Genomic DNA, 22,319 nt, shown 5'->3' with positions numbered 1-22,319 from the left:
TTACTCCAGCATTTTGTGTCGATTTGTGTCTTAACCAAGGTCCACAGTACTTATAAACCAGTGGAATGAACGATGATTTCCCTAACCTTCCCCCTCTCCCCCCCCTCCTCCACCCTCGTCCTCCTACTAGTTCCAACCCAGTATCCCTTCGTGATCACCTCTTCCCCAGCCAACAATGGACCATTGTGGGCTCCACCCTTCCTCGGTCATCTATTGCCGGCCCTGCTTTTGTCTGGTCTCCAGATTCCCACGCCCCCATCTCTGCTTTCAGCCTGAAGAAAGGTTCCAACCCGAAATGTCAGCCATTCCTTCTCTCCAGAGATGCTGCCTGTCCCTCTGAGATACACCAGCATTTGCCTCCATCTTCAGTTCTTGTTCCTACGTGATAGTGGACAACCAGTAAGTATTGTGTGGGGGCAGAGTAGACAATTCTACTAGCAGCTCATAGAAACATAGAAGCCAGGTGCAGGAGCAGGCCATTCGGCCCTTCGAGCCAGCGCCACCATTCAATATGATCGTGGCTGATCATCCACAATCAGTACCCCGTTCCTGCCTTCTCCCCATATCCCTTGATTCCGTTAGCCTTAAGACCTAAATCTAACTCTCTCTTGAAAACATCCAGTGTATTGGCCTCCACTGCCTTCTGTGGCAGAGAGTTCCACAAATTCACAACTCTCTGGGTGAAAACGTTTTCCCTCATCTCAGTCCTAAATGGCCAACCCCTTATTCTTAAACTGTGGCCCCTGGTTCTGGACTTTTCCCAACAACGAGAACATTTTTCCTGCATCTAGCCTGTCCAATCCCTTAAGAATTTTCATATGTTTCTATAAGATCTACTCTCATCCTTCTAAATTCCAGTAATTACAAGCCCAGTCGAATCCATTCTTTCATCATATGTCAGTCCCGGGAATTAACCTAGCGAACTTACTCCCTCAATAGCAAGAATGTCCTTCCTTAAATTACGAGACTAAAACTGCACACAAAACTCCAGGTGTGGTCTCACTAGGGCCCTGGACAACTGCAGTAGGACCTCCTTGCTCCTATACTCAAATAGTAAATGTGAATGAACGTGAGGCTGCACATGTGCAAATTGGACTGATTTAATTCCCTATGTATCCACGAGCCTGCCTAAAAGCCACTTAAACGGCACTATCGCATCTGAGCGTCATCAGAGGAGTTTGCATCGAAGATGGATGGCATCTCGTCTCTGGAGAAGCAAGCCGTTTGCGGAAAGCCCTCAGGCACACACTTAGTAATGATGCTCTGGTTTTCCTGGCATCCTGGCAACAGCTGGAAGAACTCAATCCAGCATTGTAAACATTTGATAGACACAAAACGAGATAGCATAAGATCATAAGTGATAGGAGTAGAATGAGACCATTCGGCCCATCAAGTCTACCGCACCATTCAATCATGGCTGATCTATCTCTCCCTCCTAACCCCATTCTCCTGCCTTCTCCCCATAACATAGAAACATAGAAAATAGGTGCAGGAGTAGGCCATTCGGCCCTTCGCACCTGCACCGCCATTCAATATGATCATGGCTGATCATCCAACTCAGTATCCAGACTGCAACAACCAGATTCAGGAATAGCTACTTCCCCACAGACATCAGGCTATTAAACTTTGCTCGGCCAAAACTATGAACATTAATAGCCCATTATCTGTTATTTGCACTTTATGAGTTTATTTATTCATGTGTTCTCTATTTAGATATTCTATATTTATATAGAAACATAGAAAACAGGTGCAGGAGTAGGCCATTCAGCCCTTCGAGCCTGCACCACCATTCAATATGATCATGGCTGATCATCCAACTCGGTATCCTGTACCTGCCTTCTCTCCATACCCCCTGATCCCTTTAGCCACAATGGCCACATCTAACTCCCTCTTAACTATAGCCAATGAACTGGCCTCAACTACCTTCTGTGGCAGAAAATTCCAGAGATTCACCACTCTCTGTGTGTAAAATGTTTTTCTCATCTTGGTCCTAAAAGATTTCCCCCTTATCCTTAAACTGTGACCCCTTGTTCTGGACTTCCCCAACATTGGGAACAATCTTCCTGCATCTAGCCTGTCCAACCCCTTAAGAATGTTGTACGTTTCTATAAGATCCCCCCTCAATCTTTGACACCTCGTACTAATCAAGAATCTATCTATCTCACAAGCCCCTTGAATGCTTTTTACACAAAGTGCTGGAGTAACTCAGCGGGACAGGCAGCATCTCCGGAGAGCATGATAGGTGACGCTTCGACCCGAATCATTTAAGTTTAGTTTAGTTTGGAGATTAGCTTAGAGATACAGTACAGAAACAGGCCCTTCGGCCCACTGAGTCCATGCTGACCAGCAAGCCTCCCATTCATTAGCACTATCCTGCACACTTTTTTATTTTACTTATAATTTTTACCAAAGCCAATTAATCTACAAACCTGTACATCTTTGGAGTGCGGGAGGAAACCAAAGCAGGTTTAGTTTAGTTTAGTTTAGTTTAGTTCAGCATGGAAACAGGCCCACGGAAACAGGCCAACCAACGATCCCTGCACATTAACACTATCCGACACACACTAGGGACACTTTTTACATTTACCAAGCCAATTTACCTACAAACCTGTACGTCTTTGGAGTGTGGGAGGAAGCCGAAGATGTTGGAGAAAACACCACGCAGGGCGCGGGGAGAACGTACAAACCCCGTACCGACAGCACCCGTAGTCATGATCGAACCTGGGTCTCTGGCGCTGTGAGGCAGCAACTCTACCGCTGCGCCTCAGATCAATGGAGTGCATGGATAGCTAACGTTTTGGGTCGAAGAAGGGTCTCCACCTGAAATGTCACCTGCCCATGTTCTCCAGAGATGCTGCCTGACCCGCTGAGTTACTCCAGCACTCTTGTGTAAAAAGCATTTAAAACGCTTTGTGAGTAAAGGTATCTAGAAATGCAGTGACCAGCATTTGCTGCATCCCTGGATTAAGTTGCAGGGATCAGCAATATCTTTGTAGTTCCAGGACATGAAGGTTGTTGAAAAGAACCAGGGAGAGAATGAGGAAAAGGGTACGAGAATAGACGGTGATTTAATGATCGAGAGCTGACCTTTTTATCTTGATAAAGAAAAATCGCCTGGCTGCTGATCTCTGATAAATACAATTAGCGTTTCAGCCGTAAATCACAAAATAACAGGTTTATCCATGCTGTCCCTGTCCAAGCAAGTGGCCCCACACAGAAGGGCTGGAGACAGAGGCGAAACACTGGAGTATCTCAGCGGGACAGGCAGCGTCTCTGGCGAGAAGGAACTTTTTTTTTGGGTGGAGGGTCAGCTTCAGAACGTACGGTTGCATTTCATCCCCTGTAATTATCGGTGAGGACTAAGAGGGGAGCTGCCTGGGTAACAGAGAGGACCAAGCGCACAGAGAGGGCCACTTCCATCAGTTGCCGTAGCAACCGGTCATCAGACTTTAGCCATCACAGGAGCCGAATGACCTGAGGAGAGCGGGCGACTGTTTTGAAGGGACGTGTGTGTGTGTGGGCTACTGTGGATTTGACGACAGTGTCCCCAGCATTCTGGTGTCGCCAGGGTTAAGCTGCACCTGGGAGCAGTGAAGGTGGGACTCGAGACGGTATAGAATGTAAAAGCATGCTTCGGAAAATCGCCCCACGCAACCACAGTCACGCAGTGACCAGCAGAGTGGAGGTACGGTGTCATCTATAATGTACAGTTTGAGAATAAGGATCATCATTTAGAAGGATCTTAAAGAAGCATATACATTTTTTTTAAGGGGTTGGACAGGCTAGATGCAGGAAAAATGTTCCCCATTTCGGGGGAAGTCCAGAACCAGGGGTCACACAGTTTAAGAATAAGGGACAGGCCATTTAGGACTGAGATGAAGAAAAACATTTTCACCCAGAGAGTTGTGAATCTGTGGAATTCTCTGCCACAGAAGGCAGTGGAGGCAAAATTCACGGGATGTTTTCAAGAGAGAGTTAGATTTAGCCCTTAGGGCTAACGGAATCAAGGGATATGGGGAGAAAGCAGGAACGGGGTACTGATTCTGGATGATCAGCCATGATCACATTGAATGGCGGTGCTGGCTCGAAGGGCCGAATGGCACCTATTTTCTATGTTTCTATGTACTGGCTGTGTTATTTGAGACGGATTTTACAAACTTGTCCCAGAAGCACTCAAAATGCCGGAGTAACTCAGTGGGACAGGCAGCATCTCTGGAGAGAAGGATTGGGTGACGTTTCGGGCTGAGACCCTTCTTCAAACCGAGAGTCAGGGGAGGGGAAGATGCAGAGATAAGGAAGTGCAAGGTGTGAGAACGAGACATCAAAGAGGGTGGAGATCCAGGGAAATGTAGAATAGATCTCTGTTAGCTAGGAGAAGGTGACAACAAAGCAAACAGAGATAAAATGTAACCAGGGACAGTCAGACTGGTCGGAGAACTGTGAAGGGGAAGGGATGGAGAGAGGTGGAAAGAAAGAGTTAACTTTAAGTTAGTGAAGTCATACCACTGGGGTGTAAGCTGCCCAAGTGAAATATGAGGTGCTGTTCCTTCAATTTGCACTGGGCCTCACTCTGACAATGGAGGAGGCCCAGGACAGAAAGGTCAGTGTGGGGATGGGAGGGGGGGGTTAAAGTGCTGAGCCACCGGGAGATCAGCTAGGTTAAGGCGGACTGAGCGGAGGTGTTCAGCCAAACGATCGCCGAGCCTGCGCTTGGTCTCGCCGATGTAGAAAAGTTGACACTTGGAACAGCGGATACAGTAGATGAGGTTGGAGGAGGTGCAAGTGAACCTCTGCCTCACCTGAAATGACTGTCGGGGGCTTTGGACGGAGTCGAGGGGGGAGGTACAGGGATAGGTGTTGCATCTCCTGCGGTTGCAGGGGGTGGTTTGGGTGGGAAGGGACGAGTTGACCAGGGAGTTGTTCTCTCCTTTTGTGAGCAACAGCGTTTTGCCATCCTGCACCGTAGAAAGAATGGTTCTGTTTCCAAGCTTCTCACCAATCTCCAAAGAAGCTAATCGGATTTTTTAGTCTGAAAACCCCAAAAAATGAAATGGCTTTGTTTTTTGGGGGGTTTTTTGCCGGAAGGAACTGCAAGTGCTGGTTTACACAAAATGCTGGAGTAACTCAGTGGGACAGGCAGCATCTCTGGCAAGGGGGAATGGGTGATGTTTCGGGTCGAGACCTCTCTTCAGACTCTCCAGAGATGCTGCCGGTCCCGTTGAGTTACCCCAGCATTTTGTGTCTGTCTTCGGTGTAAACCAGCAGCTGCAGTTCCTTCCTGCACCCCATTCCTTCTCTCCAGAGATGCTGCCTGTCCCGCTGAGTTCATCCAACATTTTGTGTCTGTCTCTGTGATTTTCTTTCCACAGCGGCAGCTGTTTTTCAGAGCGCTGAACGGCTCAGATTATACAGAAGGATAGATTACAGAAGGCTGTGGAGGTCAAGTCAGTGGATATTTTTCAGGCAGAGACAGATAGAATCTTGATTGGTGCGGGTGTCGGGGGTTATGGGGAGAAGGCAGGAGAATGGGGCTGGGAGGGAGAGATAGATCAGCCACGAATGGATGGTGGGGTAGACTTGATGGGCCGAATGGCCTAATTCTGCTCCTATCACTTATGACCTTATGAGCCGCTGAGTTACTCCAGCATTTTGTGTCCCATCTTCGGAGTAAACCAGAATCTGCAGTTCCTTCCTGCACAGTTTTTAATGGGTTTGGTTGGACAACAAAATCTTCGGGTAACATCAGGAGTCGACTTGATGGGCCGAGTGGACCAATTCAAGATTCAAGATTCAAGAGAGTTTATTGTCATGTGTCCCTGATAGGACAATGAAATTCTTGCTTTGCTTCAGCAGAACAGAACATAGTAGGCATAGTAGGAGGCATAGTAGAAAATAGTAGGTTGACTACAAACAGATCAGTGGGTCCATGTACCATTATACCAGGGAGATTGTTCCCGATGTTGGGGAAGTCCAGAACAAGCCACTTGTCATCAGTTTACGGATAAGGGGGAAGTCTTTTAGGACCGAGAAGAGAAAAACATTTTTTTTCACACACAGAGAGTGGTGAATCTGTGGATTTCTCTGCCGCAGAAGGTAGTTGAGGCCACACAGTTCATTGGCTATATTTAAGAGGGAGTTAGATGTGGCCCTTGTGACTAAAGGGATCAGGGGGTATGGAGAGAAGGCAGGTACGGGATACTGAGTTGGATGATCAGCCATGATCATATTGAATGGCGGTGCAGGCTCGAAGGGCTGAATGGCCTACTCCTGTACTGTTTTCTATGTTTCTATATAAATATAGAATATCTAAATAGAGAACACATGAATAAATAAACTCATAAAGTGCAAATAACAGAAAATGGGCTATTAATGTTCATAGTTTTGTCCGAGCCAAGTTTAATAGCCTGATGTCTGTGGGGAAGTAGCTATTCCTGAACCTGGTTGTTGCAGTCTTCAGGCTCCTGTACCTTCTACCTGAAGGTAGCAGGGAGATGAGTGTGCTCCTACCACTAATGACAAGCGGCGTGTGTGTCTCTTCGCCCACAGACGGAATCGGGTGACGTCCCCTCGGAGCCCAACGCCGATCCGAAGCCATCTCCCGCAGAGAACGGAGTGAGCCCCACCCCCGGACTGACACCCAAACCGCCCACGCACGTTACCCAGAGTCAACCCGCCCCAGGTAAGGTCTCCGACGCAGTTCAACGAGCCGTCGCGCAATAATTGGCCACTCTGTTAAATGAAGAATCTCTTTCTCATTGTGTGTTAGCTGCAGTCAAACCAACCGGGAAAGCTGAGGATCTGGTTCAGAACGTACTGTCGGGTGAGTTGGAAGTGATTCGGGTAAACACAGAATGCCGGGGTGACTCAGCGGGACTGGCAGCATCTCTGGAGAGAAGGAATGGGTGACGTTTCGGGACCCGAAACGTCACCCATTCCTTCTCTCCGAAGATGCTGCCTGTCCCGCTGAGTCACTCCCAGCTTTTTGTGTCGATCTTCGGGTAAGATATTAACGTTTGCGCCGCAGTTCGAGTGGGTTTCTGTCGCGAAATCCAAAGACAAGACCACATTTATCTGGATTGTACACTGAGACATTGAAGTTTGGTGGCGTTTACTTTCGAGATGCAGCGTGGGAAGCGGGAGGCCCTTCGGCCCACCGAGTCCAAACCGTACACTTACCCCTGCGTATTAACACTATTCTACAGTGCCTGTCCCACTTGGCGATTTCTTTCGACGACTGTCGGCGTCATTGACTGACGTCTCAGGGTCTCCGAAAGATTTTGAACGGTTCAAAATCCAGCGGCGACAAAAAAAAACACCGCGTGTCAATACGTCACCACGCCACGTCACCGCCACGACTTTATCGGTGACCTGATACGTCAGTCAATGATGCCGGCAGTCGCCGAAACAATCGCCAAGTGGGACAGGCCCTTACACACACTAGGGACAATTTACATTTACACCAAGCCAATTAGCCTACAAACCTGTACGTCTTTGGAGTGTGGGAGGAAACCAAAGGTGTAAAAAAAAACCCACGCAGGTCACGGGGAGAACGTGCAAACTCCGTACAGACAGCGCCCGTAGTCAGGATCGAACCCGGATCTCTGGCGCTGTGAGGCAGCAACACTACCACTGCGCCGCCCCCTAATTTATATTTTAATCTCCTACAGTCTTTCCACTGACTGGTTCGCACGCAACAAAAAGCTTTTCTCAGTACCTTGGTACACGTGACAATAAACAAACTACCTAACTAATTTGGAATTAGGCAGCATCTCTGGATAGAAGGAATGGGTGACGTTTCTGGGTCGAGACCCTTCTTCAGGATGAGGGAAAGGGGAGAGGGAGTTGCAGAGATAAGGAAGGGTAAGGTGTGGAAAGGAGACGGAGACGGCGATCAAGGAAAATGTAGAATAGATGTGCAGCACGAAAATGCCAGAGACCCGGGTTTGATCCCGACTACGGGTGCTGTCTGTGCAGAGTTTGTACGTTCTCCCCGTGACCTGCCTGGGTTTTCTCCAAGACCTCCGGTTTCCTCCCACACTCCAAAGACGTGCAGGTTTGTAGGTTAATTGGCTTCGGTATAAACGTATAAATGTAAAATTGTCCCTGGTGTGTGTGGGATAGTGTTAGTGTGCGGGGATCGCTGATCGGTGCGGACTCGGTGGGCCGAAGGGCCAGTTTCCGCGCTGCATCACTGAGCTAAATTAAACTAAGATCATTGTTAGCTCAGGGAAGGTGACAACGAAGCATACAGAGATAAAATGTAACCAGAATGACAGTCAGACGCCGGAGAACTGGGATGGGGGAGGGACTGGGAGAGAGAGGGAAAGCCAGGGTTAAAGACCCTGTCCCACGGTACGAGTTCATTCCAAGAGCTCTCCCGAGTTTAAAAAAAATCAAACTCGTGGTAAGCACGGAGAATGAACGTAGCGGGTACGTCGGAGCTTGGGGACGTCTCTTAGAGGCTCGTATCGCTAACGGCAGGTACTCGGGAAGACTCGCTAACGGCAGGTAAGCACGTGAAGACTCGTGAAGATTTTTCAACATGTTGAAAAATGTCCACGAGAGCCCCGAGTACCGACGAGCGGCCATTACCGTAAATCTGCGAGTTCGAATCAGGGCAAACTCGGGAGAGCTCTTGGAATGAACTCGTACCGTGGGACAGGGCCATTACTCGTACCGCTGGGGTGTAAGCTGCCCAAGTGAAATATGAGGAGCTGTTGCTGCAATTTGCGCTGGGCCTCACTCTGACAATGGAGGAGGGCCCAGGATTAGAAAGATCAGTGCGGGAATGGGTGGGGGAGGTGAAGCTATCACCAAGGTGGGATTGTGTTGATGATGAGTTGAACTCAGCCGTCCGAGCGAATGCACAAAGCCGTCTCGCTGAGAGGCAGAGCGGAGGGCGTTGAAAACAAGGTGTGCGGGTGCGGTGGTAACATGGTCTCCGTTCTCCACTACAGAGGTGGAGGCCCAGACGGTGGAGGAGCTGAGGCAACAGAAAGCCTTTGTGAAACTGCAGAAGAAGCACTACAAAGAGATGAAGGAGCTGGTGAAGAAGCACCACAAGAAAACCACCGACTTGATCAAGGAGCACACGGCCAAGTCCAGCGAGTTTCAGAACGACTACCTGAGGCGCAGAGTAGTCCTGGAGAAATCGGCAAAGAAAGACGGCAAGAAGAGGTGAGTGCCTCAAACTGCTTCCAAATGAGACCCGGGTTCGATCCCGGCTACAGGTGCTGTCTGTACGGAGTTTGCACGTTCTCCCCTTGACCTGCGTGGGTTTTCTCCGAGATCTTTGTTTTCCTCCCACACAAAGAAGTACAAGTTTGTATGTTAATTGGCTTGGTATATGTGTAATTTGTCCTTACTGTGGGCGTAGGTTTGCGTCGGTGAGCCGAAGGGCCTGTTTCTCTAAACTAAGCTAAAAACTAAAAGGTCGTAAGATATAGGAGCAGAATTAGGCCATTCGTCTCATCAAGCCTACTTTGCCATTCAATCATGGATTATTTATCTCTTCCTCCTAACCCCATTCTCCTGCCTTCTCCCCATAACTTCTGACACCCATACTAATCAAGAATCTATCTATCTCCGCCTTTAAAATATCCACTGACTTGGCCTCCACAGTCTTCTGTGGCAACGAGTTCCACAGATTCACCACCCTCTGACTAAAGACATTTCTCCTCATCTCCTTCCTACAAGAACGTCCTTTAATTCTGAGTCCATGACCTCTAATCCTAGACTCTCCCGCTAATGGAAACATCCTCTTCCACATCCACTCTGTCCAAGCCTTTCACTATTCAGTACGTTTCGATGAGGTCCCCCCTCATTCTTCCAAACTCCAGCGAGTACAGGCCCAGTGCCGACAAACGCTCATCCTAGATTAACCCACTCATTCCAGGGACCATTCTTGTAAACCTCCTCGGGACCCTCTCTAGAGCCGGCACATCCTTCCTCAGATATGGGGCCCACAATTGCTCACCATACTCCAAATGCGGTCTGACCAGCGCCTTATAGAGCCTCAGCATTACGTCCCTGTTTGTAATATTGAGACTCTATAAGGCACTGGTAATCATGGCTGATCTATCTCCCCTTCCTAACCCCATTCTCCTGCCTTCTCCCCATAACCCCCGATACCCGTACGAATCAGAGAAACATAGAAACATAGAAAATAGGTGCAGGAGGAGGTCATTCGGCCCTTCGAGCCAGCAACGCCATTCATTGTGATCATGGCTGATCGTCCCCAATCAATAACCCGTGCCTTCCCTCTCCCCATATCCCTTGATTCCACTAGCCCCTAGAGCTCTATCTAACTCATCAAGAATCAAGAATGCAATGCTGTATCAGTGCTTTTGTGATGAGGAGAACACATCTTGCAAGGTTTTTTGATTTGACCCGTGTAAGTAGATTTTTGATTTTCGTTTGTTGTGACAGGAACTGAATCAGCAAGTCCAGATCACCCCGGCTCATCGATCGAGAAGGAACTTGCCGCCCTCGATGCAGACATGACCCAGAAACTAGCCGAGCTGAAGGACCAGCAACAGCAGCAGCTTCTGAACCTCAGGCAGGAGCAGTATTACAGTGAAAAGTACCAGAAGCGGGAACATGTTAAACAGGTGGGGCCATGTGCCGTACAATTATTTATTTTCCATCGGTAAGGAAGTATAAGTTTTTTTAAGATGTGCATTTAATCTTTAATTATTCCAATTGCTTATTGAGTTGTTTGATTGATTGGAGTTATGGAGCGATACAGCATGGAAACAGGCCCTTCGGCCCATCTTGCCCACACCGGCCAAAACGTCCCCGCTACGCTGGTCCCACCTGCCTGCGCTAGGTCCACATCCCTCCAAACTTGTCCTATCCATGTACCTGTCCACCTGTTTCCTAACTGTCCCTGCTCAACTACCTCCTCTGGCTACTTGTTCCATACACCCACCACCCCTTGTGTGAAAAAGATTCCTGTTAAATCTTTTCCCCCTTCACCTTGAACCTTTGTCCTCTGGTCCTCGATTGCCCTACTCTGGGCAAGAGATTCTGTGCATCCACCCGATCTATTCCCCTCGTGATTTGATACACATTGAAAGATACAGCATGGAAACAAGCCCTCGGGTCCACACTGAGGTCAAACGCTCGTTCACACTAGTTCTATAAGGGATGTTGCAGGAAGGGACTCCAGATGCTGGTTTAAACCGAAGATAGACACAAAATGCTGGAGTAACTCAGCGGGACAGGCAGCATCTCTGGGAAGAAGGAATGGGTGACGTTTCGGGTCTGAAGAAGGGTCTCGAACTGAAACATCGCCCATTCCTTCTCTCCAGAGATGCTGCCTGTCCCGCACAGTGACTCCAGCATTTTGTGACTATCTTTAATTCTATGAGGGATATGGGCCAAATGTGATATCATAGTGATATCATAGATACCAGATATCATAGTAGTTGTGGCCAAGTTGGGCCGAAGGGCCTGTTTCTGTGCTGTTTGACTATTATTGTTCCATGATAAAAAGGATATTGAATCCCTGATTTGATTTTATTGAAGTTTCAGAGCCTTTCTTCTTGCAAACTGTGAAAAATAAAACCACTTTCACCCTTGGCCTTTCTTTCCCACTCTAAGTGTATTGACATCGCCTTGCTTCACTGGCCTTTGATTTCCCCGACTTCATTAGCTTTGCTCTGCAGCCTACGCACAGTAAATCACAAAAGACTTTCCCTCAAAAGCTTTTTAGTTTAGTTTAGTTTTCAGATCCAGCGTGAAATACAGCGCCTTCGGCCCACTGGGCCCGCGCCGACCAGCGATCTCCGCACGCTAACACTATCCCACACACACTAGGGATAATTTGCAATTTTTACCAAAGCCAATTTACCTCCAAACGTCTTTGGAGTGTGGGAGGAAACTGAATATCCCAGAGAAAACCCATGCAGGTCATACAAACTCCGTACAGACAGCACCCGTGGTCAGGATTGAACCCGGGTCTCTGGAGCTGTAAGCACTGTAAGGCAGCAACTCTACCGCTGCACCACCATATGTGTATTTAATCTATTTCAATTTTGATTATTTCAATTGCTTATTGAGCCAATAGACAATAGACAATACGTGCAGTAGGCCATTCGGCCCTTCGAGCCAGCACCGCCAATCACTGTTATCATGGCTGATCATCCACAATCAGTCCCCCATTCCTGCCTTCTCCCCATATCCCTTGACTCCGCTATCATTAAGAGCTCTATCTAACTCTCTCTTGAAAGTATCCAGAGAATAGGCTTCCACTGCCTTTTGAGGCAGAGAATTCCACAGATTCACAACTCTCTGGGTGAAAAAGTGTTTCCTCATCTCCATTCTAATGGCCTACCCCTTATTTTTAAACTGTGCCCCCTGGTTCTGGACTCCCCCCAAATATCAGGAACATTTTTCATAGAAACATAGAAAATAGGTGCAGGAATAGGCCATTCGGCCCTTCGAGCCTGCAATGCCATTCAATATGATCATGGCTGATCATCCAACTCAGTATCCTGTACCTGCCTTTTCTCCATACCCCCTGATCCCTTTAGCCACAAGGGCTACATCCAACTCCCTCTTAAATAAAGCCAATGAATTGGCCTCAACTACTTTCTGTGGCAGCCGTAGTTTCCTGCCTCTAGCGTGTCCAATCCCTTGATAATCTTATATGTTTCAATAAAATTCCTCTCTCATCCTCCCGCTGTATAAAATCCAGTGAATACAAGCCCAGCCGCTCCATTCCTTCATTGAATGATTGATTGAAAGATATAGAGTGGAAACAGGTCCTTCCGTCGGTCTCCTGTTCACACGAGCTCTCCGTTATCCCACCTGCACGTCTTTAGTAGTGTGGGGGAAAGCTGGAGCACCCGGAGAAAACTCCCACACTCACCAGAGGTCACAGCCTCAGAATTAAAGAACGTTCCTTTAGCAAGGAGATAATGAGGATTTATTTCAGTCCGAGGGTGGTGAATCTGTGGAATTCTTTGCCACAGAAGGCTGTGGAGGCCAAGTCAGTGGATATTTTCCCTCCCACATTCCATGTTTGTAGTTCAATTGGCTTCGGTAAAAATTGTAAATTGTCCCTAGTGTGTGTGGGACAGTGTGTAGCGTGCGGAGATCGCTGGTCGGCGCGGACCCGGTGGGCCGAAGGCTCTGTTTCCGCGCTGGGATCCCTAATCGAAACAAAACTAAAAAGCTTTTGAGGGAAAGTCTTTTGTGATTTACTGTGCGTGGGCTGCAGAGCCAAGTTAAATAAGACGGGGAAATCAAAGGCCAGTGAAGCAAGGCGATGTCAATTCACTTAGAGTGGGAAAGAAAGGCCAAGGGTGAAAGTGGTTTTATTTTTTGACAGGTTGCAAGATGAAAGGCTCTGAAACTTCAATAACATCAAATTCTGGGATTCAATATCCTTTTATCATGGAACAATAATAGTCAAACAGCACAGAAACAGGCCCTTCGGCCCAACTGTTCTATGCTGACCAAGATGTCCCGTCTAAGCCAGTCCTATTTCGTAAGTTCATAAGTGATAGGATCAGAGTTAGGCCATTCGGCCCATCAAGTCTACTCCGCCATGCAATCATAGGTAGACAAAAATGCTGGCGAAACTCAGCGGGTGAGGCAGCATCTACGGAGCGATGGAAATAGGTGACGTTTCTGGTCGAGATCCTTCTTCAGACATGGCTGATCTATCTCCCCCTCCTAACCCCGTTCTCCTGCCTTCTCCCCCATAGCCTCTGACGCCCGTATTAATCAAGAATATATATATATATATTTTTTTTTTTAAATAGGTGCAGGAGTAGGCCATTCGGCCCTTCGAGCCTGCACCGCCATTCGATATGATCATGGCTGATCATCCCCACTCAGTACCCCGTTCCTGCCTTCTCCCCATATCCCCTGATCCCTTTAGCCACAAGGGCCACATCTAACTCCCTCTTAAATATAGCCAATGAACTGGCCTCAACTACATTTTGTCAATCTCCACCCCAAAGTTGGGCCGAAGGGCCTGGTCCCACGCTGCATCACTCGATGACGATGGCAAGTGGCTCTGCCAGGAGGTTCGGCGTCCATTGATAAGTGCGTTGTGTTTTTTTTTCTGACAGCTGGTGCAAAAGCTCACCGAAGTGGCCGAGGAATGTCAGACCAACCAGCTGAAGAAGCTGAAAGAACTCTGTGAAAAGTGAGCACCGCTACATACGGACGCGCGGCCATCTTGTTTTCCAATCTCTGCCGGAGGTTTGAGACGACAAACGCGTGCCTTTTTATTTGTCTTGCAGGGAGAAGAAGGAACTGAAGAAGAAAATGGACAAAAAGCGTCAGGAGAAGATCGGCGAGGTGAAATCAAAGGACAAGAACCAAATGGAAGAGTGAGTCTTTCAGTCTTTACATGAACGCGCATGAAAATTGTTGGGATCGTCAATGAAGTTTCTTTGAAGGGCAGCTTGATCTGACCCATTAGATGTAGAACACAAGGAACAAGGCCTGGGTGGAGTGGATGTGGGGAGGATCTTTCCATTAGTGGGAGAGTCTAGAACTAGAGGTCACAGCCTCAGAATTAAAGGACGTTCTATTCGGAAGAAGATGAGGAACAATTTATTTCGTCAGAGGGTGGTGAAACTGGCTTGGTTGCCACAAAAGGCTGTGGAGGCCAAGTCAATGGATATTTTTAAGGCAGCGATAGATAGATTCTTGATTAGTGCGAGTGTCAGAGGTATTGGGGAGAAGGCAGGAGAATGGGGTTAGGAGGGAGAGATAGATGAGCCATGATTGAATGGAGGAGTGATGGGCCGAATGGCGTAAATTCTACTCCTATTCCTTATGACCTTTTCGTTTTTAGTTTAGTTTAGAGATACAGCACGGAAACAGGCCCTTCGGCCCAACGAGTCCGCACCAACGCAAACCTACACCCACACTAGGGAAAAGGTGCAAAGTGCTGGAGCAATTTGGCGGGTCAGGCAGCATCTCTGGAGAACACGCATGGGTGATGTTATGGGTGAGGACCCTTCCCCAGACTGACTGTGGAGGGTTGGGGCAGTGGAAGGAAGAGCTGGAAGGGATAAGGGGACGGACAAAGCATGGAAAGTGCCTGTACTATATGTTTTATAAACAGTTAGACAGGTACGTGGATAAGACAGGTTTGGAGGGATATGGGCCAAATGCTGGTAGCTGGGACTAGTGTAGATGGGACATGTTGGTCTGACAATAGACAATAGACAAATGGTGCAGGAGTAGGCCATACAGCCCTTCGAGCCAGCACTGCCATTCAATGTGATCATGGCTGATCATCCCCAATCAGTACCCCGTTCCTGCCTTCTCCCCATATCCCCTGACTCCGCTATCTTTAAGAGCCCCATCTAGCTCTCTCTTGAAAGAATCCAGAGAACCTGCCTCCACCGCCCTCTGAGGCAGAGAATTCCACAGACTCACCACTTTCTGTGTGAAAAAGTGTTTCCTCATCTCCGTTCTAAAAATAGCGGAGTCAGGGGATATGGGGAGAAGGCAGGAACGGGGTACTGATTGGGGATGATTAGCCATGATCACATTGAATGGCGGTGCTGGCTTGAAGGGCCGAATGGCCGACTCCTGCACCTATTGCCTGTTGTCTATTGAGAGAAGGAATTGGCGACCTCTTGCAGAGAATTCCACCTTCAACCTTAAACCTATGGAAATGAAGACACCAAGTGCTGGGGTAACTCAGTGGGACAGGCAGCATCTCTGGAGAGAAGTAACAGGCAATGTTTCGGGTCGAAGTTAGAGATACAGAAGGGCAAGGTGTGAAAACAAGAGATCAAAGGGGACTAAGCTAAAAGGAGAATGTAGAATGGATCATTGTTAGCTGAGGGGAAGTTGACAACAACTTGTTCTAGTCCTCCTGATTCAATTTGATTGAAGGGTCCCGACCCCAAAACATCACCCATTCCTTCTCTCCATAAATGCTGCCTGTCCCGCTGAGTTACTCCAGCATTTTGTGTCTACCTTCGATTTAACCCAGCATCTGCAGTTCCTCGTTACACATTTCTTCAGATCATGACCCATGACTTTAATTTTGTTTTGTTTATTGCCACATGTACCGAGATGCAGTGAAAAGCTTTTGTTGCTTGCTAACTAGATCATCTCCAGAGATGCTGCCCGACCCGCTGAGTTACTCCAGCCCTTCTATCCTTGGTGTCAACCAAGCGTCTGTAGTTCTCTGTTTCTGCAAAGAGAAATCTTTCTAGTTTCAGCAGTGCTTAAAATAGTTGTTCTATTGCAAGGGTTAATCTGGTCTGTGAATAATCACGGACATTAGTTCAGTGTCCATGAGTCACTGCATGTTACATGTTGCATTGTTACAATTATCTCCAGCATTGTGACACTCCCACACAAGAATTAAATGTTTTAGTCAGTGATCCTGATAGTTTAGTTTAGTTTAGTTTAGAGATAAAGTGCGGAAACAGGCCCTTCAGCCCACCGAGCCCGCACCGACCAGCGATTCCCGAACACCAACAATATCCTACACACACTGGGGACAAGAGACAATAGACAATAGGTGCAGGAGTAGACCATTCGGCCGTTCGAGCCAGCACCGCCATTCAATGTGATCATGGCTGATCATCCGCAATCAGTACCCCGTTCCTGCCTTCTCCCCATATCCCCTGACACTGCTATCTTTAAGGACCCTATCTAGCTCTCTCTTGAAAGCATCCAGAGAACCGGCCTCCACCTGAGCTCTGAGGCAGAGAATTCCACAGACTCACAACTCTCTGTGTGAAAGAGTGTTTCCTCGTCTCCGTTCTAAATGGCTTACCCCTTATTCTTAAACTGTGGCCCCTGGTTCTGGACTCCCCCAAAATTGGTTGGCGCGTGGTGACGCGCGCATGGCGCGTGGTGGGGCATGTGGCGTATGCAGAGTCTTCTCTCTCCACTATTCGGTGTACAATTTTCCCGAAGTTCATGGGGAGAATGTACAAACTCCAATGAACCGACAAACCTGTACGCCTTTGTGGGAGGAAACCGGAGCACCCGGAGAAAACCCACGCAGGTCACGGGGAGAACGTCCAAACTCCGTGCAGACAGCACCCGTAGTCAGGATCGAGCCCGGGTCTCTGGCGCTGTGAGGCAGCAACTCTACCGCTGCGCCCACTATGTGACTGATTGGACTGCACAATCCCTGGAGAAATGCCATGAAAGTCCTTTTAATGTTGCTCTCCAAGTGTTTATGCAGCTTTTTGAGGTCAAAACAAGAAATGGAGAATTCCCAGCAAAACATATTTCAGAAATCTCCAGAGGAATGCCTTAGAAGATTGCTGCTATTCATATGAAAAATATTTCAAGAGAACAGAATGATCTGAAGTGTTGTAACATCTGCATTCATTACCCCAAGCTGGGCAGGAATGATGTATATGAAAGAACTGCAGATGCTGGTTTAAACCAAATGTAGACACAAAAATCTGGTGTAAGTCAGCGGGACAGGCAGCATCTTTGGAGAGAAGGAATGGGTGACGTTTCGGGTCGAGACCCTTCTTCAGACACCGATTCCTGTTCTCCAGAGATGCCGTCTGACCCGCTGAGTTACTCCAGCTTTTTGTTTAGTTTAGCGTTAGTTTAGTTTAGAGATATAGGCGGAAACAGGCTCTTCGGCCCACCGCGTCCACGCCGACCAGCGATCCCCGCACACTAACACTATCCTACACACACTAAGGATAGAAACATAGAAACATAAAAATTCGGTGCAGGAGTAGACCATTCGGCCCTTCGAGCCTGCACTGCCATTCAATATGATCATGGCTGATCATCCAATTCAGTATCCAGTACCTGGCTTCTCTCCATACCCCCTGATCCCTTTAGTCACAAGGGCCACATCTAACTCCCTCTTAAATATAGCCAATGAACTGGCCTCAACTACCTTCTGTGGCAGAGAATTCCACAGATTCACCACTCTCTGTGTGAAAAATAAATCTTAAATTCATACCAAGCCGATTATCCTCCAAACCTTTGCGTCTTTGGAGTGTAGGAGGAAAGTAGGTGCACCTGGAGAAAACCCACGCAGGTCACGGAGTGAACATACAAACTCCGTACAGACAGCACCCGGCGTTGGGATTGAACCTGGGTCTCTGGCGCCATGAGGCAGCAAATCCACCTTTGGTGTCTATCTTTAATTACATTTTTATTTTTGGTGGAAATTCCATCGCTAAATGAATCTATCCATTTAAACAGTTGTCAAATAAAAGATTCAAGAATCTCTTCTTGGCCTCTCATGTTCCTGGAGCTGATTTCTCTACTCAAATTAGATATAGTTCTTGGGGCTAACGGAATCAAGGGACATGGGGAGAAAGCAGGAACGGGGTAGTGATTCTGGACGATCAGCCATGATCATATTGAATATAAATCTGCTTCTCGCATTAAACATTAGACTAAACCCACTGGAATTTAGAAACATAGAAAATAGGTGCAAGAGTAGGCCATTCGGCCCATTCGAGCCAAACTTTTATTCTTTAAAATAATAATCCCCTATAAATCAAATTGGTTGTGCGATCTCAGATGCCAAGAACCAAATGTTTAATACAATGATGGCCAAAATCTATTGTGTGTGAACGGGTGATCGATGGCCAGCATGGACTCGGTGGGCCAAAGGGCCTGTTTCCATAGAGATCTAAACTAAAATCTCTAAACTAAACTCTTCCGCTAAACAAAACAATATAAATACTTTGTGGCAAACTTATTCACAAGATACAAGCTTCCAAAGAAAGAATACTTGATTATTTCAAACTATTTGGTTGGGGATGGAAGCTGGAATGGGAATAAGTGTCACGGGGAGATTATAGGGCAGCACGGTGGCGCAGCAGTAGAGTTGCTGCCATACAGCGCCAGAGACCCAGGTTAGATCCTTACTACGGGTGCTGTCTGTGTGGAGTTTGCACGTTCTCCCCGTGACCGTGTGCATTTTCTCCGGGTGCTCCAAAGACGTGCAGGTTTATAGGTTAATTGGCTTTGGTAAAACAAATTAAATTGTCCCTAATGTGTGTAAAATAGTGTTAGTGTTCAGGGTTATCGCTGGTCAGCCTGGACTTGGTGGGCCGAATGGCATATATTTCCATCGTATCTCCAAAGCCTAAATCAGGGGTTGGCAACGGACGGTCCACGGGCCGGATCCGGATCCGGATCCAGCCCGTAACCCGAAATCATCCGGCCCGCAGGCGTCTTTTTTTCAATCAGTTTTCGCTACCTGGGCACTACAGCCAGTCCCGTGGGTCGCAGGCGACATGGGCGCTACAGCAAGTCCCGGGGCACGTGGACAACCTGGGAACTGCAACCTGTCCCAGGGCATGCGAGGGATCTGGGAACTGCAGAAAACTAATTGAAAAACACGTGAAAACTAATGCGAAAAACAACACCGTGTCACACTAATTAGTATGTATTATTAGTATGTATTATTACTAATTACTAATTTAGTTAGTACGTATAATTATTACCTCCATTTATTAACTATGGCGATAGATGTGGCCCGCCATCCACTCACAGACATGGGTCCTGGCCCCAATGCAGAGCAAGCTTGCCGACCCCTGCTCTAAAATGAAGGAGATTTAATGTACAGATTTAAATACTGCAATGTTGATGGGGGCACAGCAGAGTAAATATTCAGAGTTATTAATAATGGATTTAACACGGCAATCCCCCAACCCTTCATCACCGATCATCGATGTGCCAAATCCCTCTGGTCAATTATGTGGAACAGTGAGAATTCCTGAACCCAGGAATGAATGGAATGGGTTAACATACGATGAGCGTTTGACGGCACTGGGCCTGTACTCGCTGGAGTTTAGAAGGATGATGGGGAGACCTCATTGAAACTTACAGAATAGTGAAAGGCCTGGATAGAATGGATGCGGAGACGATGTTTCCACTGGTGGGAGAGTCCTAGACCAGAGGGCACAGCCTCAGAATTAAAGGACGTTCCTTTCGGAAGGAGATGAGGAGGAATTTCATCAGTCACAGGGTGGTGAACCTGTGGAATTCTTTGTCACAGACGGCTGTGGAGGCCATGTCAATGGATATTTTTAAGGCAGAGATAGATTGATTCTCGATTATTTTAAAAATATTATTTTAAAAATCCCTCTGCGCAAAATGTAAACAAAACCAACTAAACCACTTCCCCCTCCATTTAAGTGCATCTAATCGTGTTTTAGATGCTCAGTATGAATCCGCTCCCTGCATTTTGGCCCATTCGAGCTGGATGGCCTACTCCTGCACCTATTTTCTATGTTTCTAAATTTCAGCGGGATTAGTCCTGTATTTGAGTTAAAAGCTGATCCATATCTAGCATCTAAAACAGACTGCGGTGCACTAAAAAGGGGGGGAGAGAGGTTTATTTGGGTTTGTTTTCATTTTGCGCAGAGGGATTTTTTTTTCCCACTCTAAGGCCGGTTTCTATGGGAACGGTGATGTGATTTTCAGCGCTCCGTCTCTGGGAAAGCATCCACTGTACTTTAACCCCAGCAATGCATCTGTTCAGTTGCACAGTGCAACAGCCCACGATATGGGCAGTCAACGAGCTGCCCCTGGTGCGTGATTAGATCGCATGCGGAACAAATAATGACACGAGGGCTCAACACGATTTTTAGAATTCACGGATAAAACTGGTGCTTTATTGCAATGTTCAAGCTTTCAAAAGTGACAGGAGAAGAATTAGTCCATTCGACCCATCCAGTCTACTCCGCCATTCAATCGTGGCTGATCTATCTCAACCCCATTCTTCTGCCTTCTCCCTATAACCCCTGACAACCGCACTAATCAAGAATCTGTCTATCGCTGCATTAAAAATATCCATTGACTTGGCCTCCACTGCCGTCTGTGGCAAAGAATACCACAGATTCACCACCCTCTGACCAAAGAAATTCCTCCTCGTCTCCTTTCTAAAGGTACGTCCTTTAATTCTGAGGCTGTGACCTCTGGTTCCTAGACTCTCCCACTAGTGGAAACATCCTCTCCACATGCACTCTATCCAGGGCTATCACTCTCCGATACATTTCAATGAGGTCCACCCTCATCCTTCTAAACTCCAGCGAGTACAGGCCCATTGCCGTCAAACGCTCATCATATGTTAACTCACTCATTCCTGGAATCAGGAATCCCGACTGTTCCACATAATTGTCCAGAGGGATCATTGATGAAGGGTTGGGGATTGCTTTATTAAATCCATCATTAATAGCTTTGCATATATAATCATCATTTGATTATTTTAATCTTCAGGCTTTAGAGATACAACGCAGAAACAAGCCCTTCGGCCCACCAAGTCCACGCTGACCAGCGATAACTCTACACACTGGCACTATCCTACACACGTTAGGGCCAACTTAATTTTTTTTTTATGGGTCACTTAACCTGTAAACCTAGAAACATAAAAAATAGGCGCAGGAGTAGACCATTCGGCCCTTCGCGCCATTCAACATGATCATGGCAGATCATCCAGAATCAGTACCCCGTTCCAGCTTTCTCCCCATATACCTTGATTCCATTAGCCCAAAGAGCTATATCCAACTCCCTCTTGAATATACTCTTGAAACCTGCACGTCTTTGGAGTGTTGGAGGAAACCGGGGCACCCAGATAAAACCCACACGGTCACGGGGGAACCGTACAAGCTCCACACAGACAATACCTGCAGTCAGGATCGAACCTGGGTCTCTGATGCTGTAAGGCAGCAACTCTAACGCTGCACCACCGTGCCATCCTATAACCTCCCTGTGACACTTAACCCCATTCCTACCTTCCATCACCAACCAGATAGTTTGAAATAATCAATGGTTCTATCTTCGGAAGGTCAGGTCGGGGAGGGAGTTCCCCCCCGCCACGGGTACCATGTAATCCCGTGCTACCTGCTCCATGGTCGGATAGTCGGCAATTAAACCGTCTCCCCCACGTGGTTTGCCAGGTGAGGAGGGGAGTGTGGACCCCCAGCAGGACCAAAAACAAGACCTGTCAAAGGGCGGATAAGCTTCTAGCAAGCCAACGACCATCCACACTTCAGCAGAAGTTACGATCACTGTCGTACTGGGAACTTCTTTACTCAGAGAGTGGTAGCGGTGTGGAATGAGCTTCCAGTGGAAGTGGTGGAGGCAGGTTCGTTGGTATAATTTTAAAATAAATTGGATAGGCATATGGATGAGAAGGGAATGGAGGGTTATGGTATGAGTGCAGGCAGGTGGGACTAAGGGAAAAAAGTTGTTCGGCACGGACTTGTAGGGCCAAGATGGCCTGTTTCCGTGCTGTAATTGTTATATGGTTATATGGTACACAGCATTGTAAGGAATGATGACAAAGCACACACACACCAAAATCCTATACATCCAGCGGCGGAAGT

At 47.5% G+C, this 22,319-nt stretch overlaps 1 protein-coding gene across 1 annotated transcript in view; it reads left to right on the top strand.

Moving 5' to 3' along the window:
• The window catches only part of LOC129699288 (1-phosphatidylinositol 4,5-bisphosphate phosphodiesterase beta-1), a 660,784-nt gene that overhangs the window by 589,840 nt on the left and 48,625 nt on the right, over positions 1–22,319 (top strand). Inside the window, 6 exon segments of the mRNA XM_055638950.1 lie at positions 6,547–6,679; positions 6,767–6,820; positions 8,958–9,177; positions 10,445–10,610; positions 14,085–14,161; positions 14,259–14,348. Of these exon segments, the coding sequence (XP_055494925.1) occupies positions 6,547–6,679; positions 6,767–6,820; positions 8,958–9,177; positions 10,445–10,610; positions 14,085–14,161; positions 14,259–14,348 (740 nt within the window).

Source organism: Leucoraja erinacea, chromosome 8, assembly GCF_028641065.1.
Source record: "Leucoraja erinacea ecotype New England chromosome 8, Leri_hhj_1, whole genome shotgun sequence".
Lineage (NCBI taxonomy): Eukaryota > Metazoa > Chordata > Chondrichthyes > Rajiformes > Rajidae > Leucoraja > Leucoraja erinaceus.
This window is presented reverse-complemented; position numbering and strand designations above follow the sequence as displayed.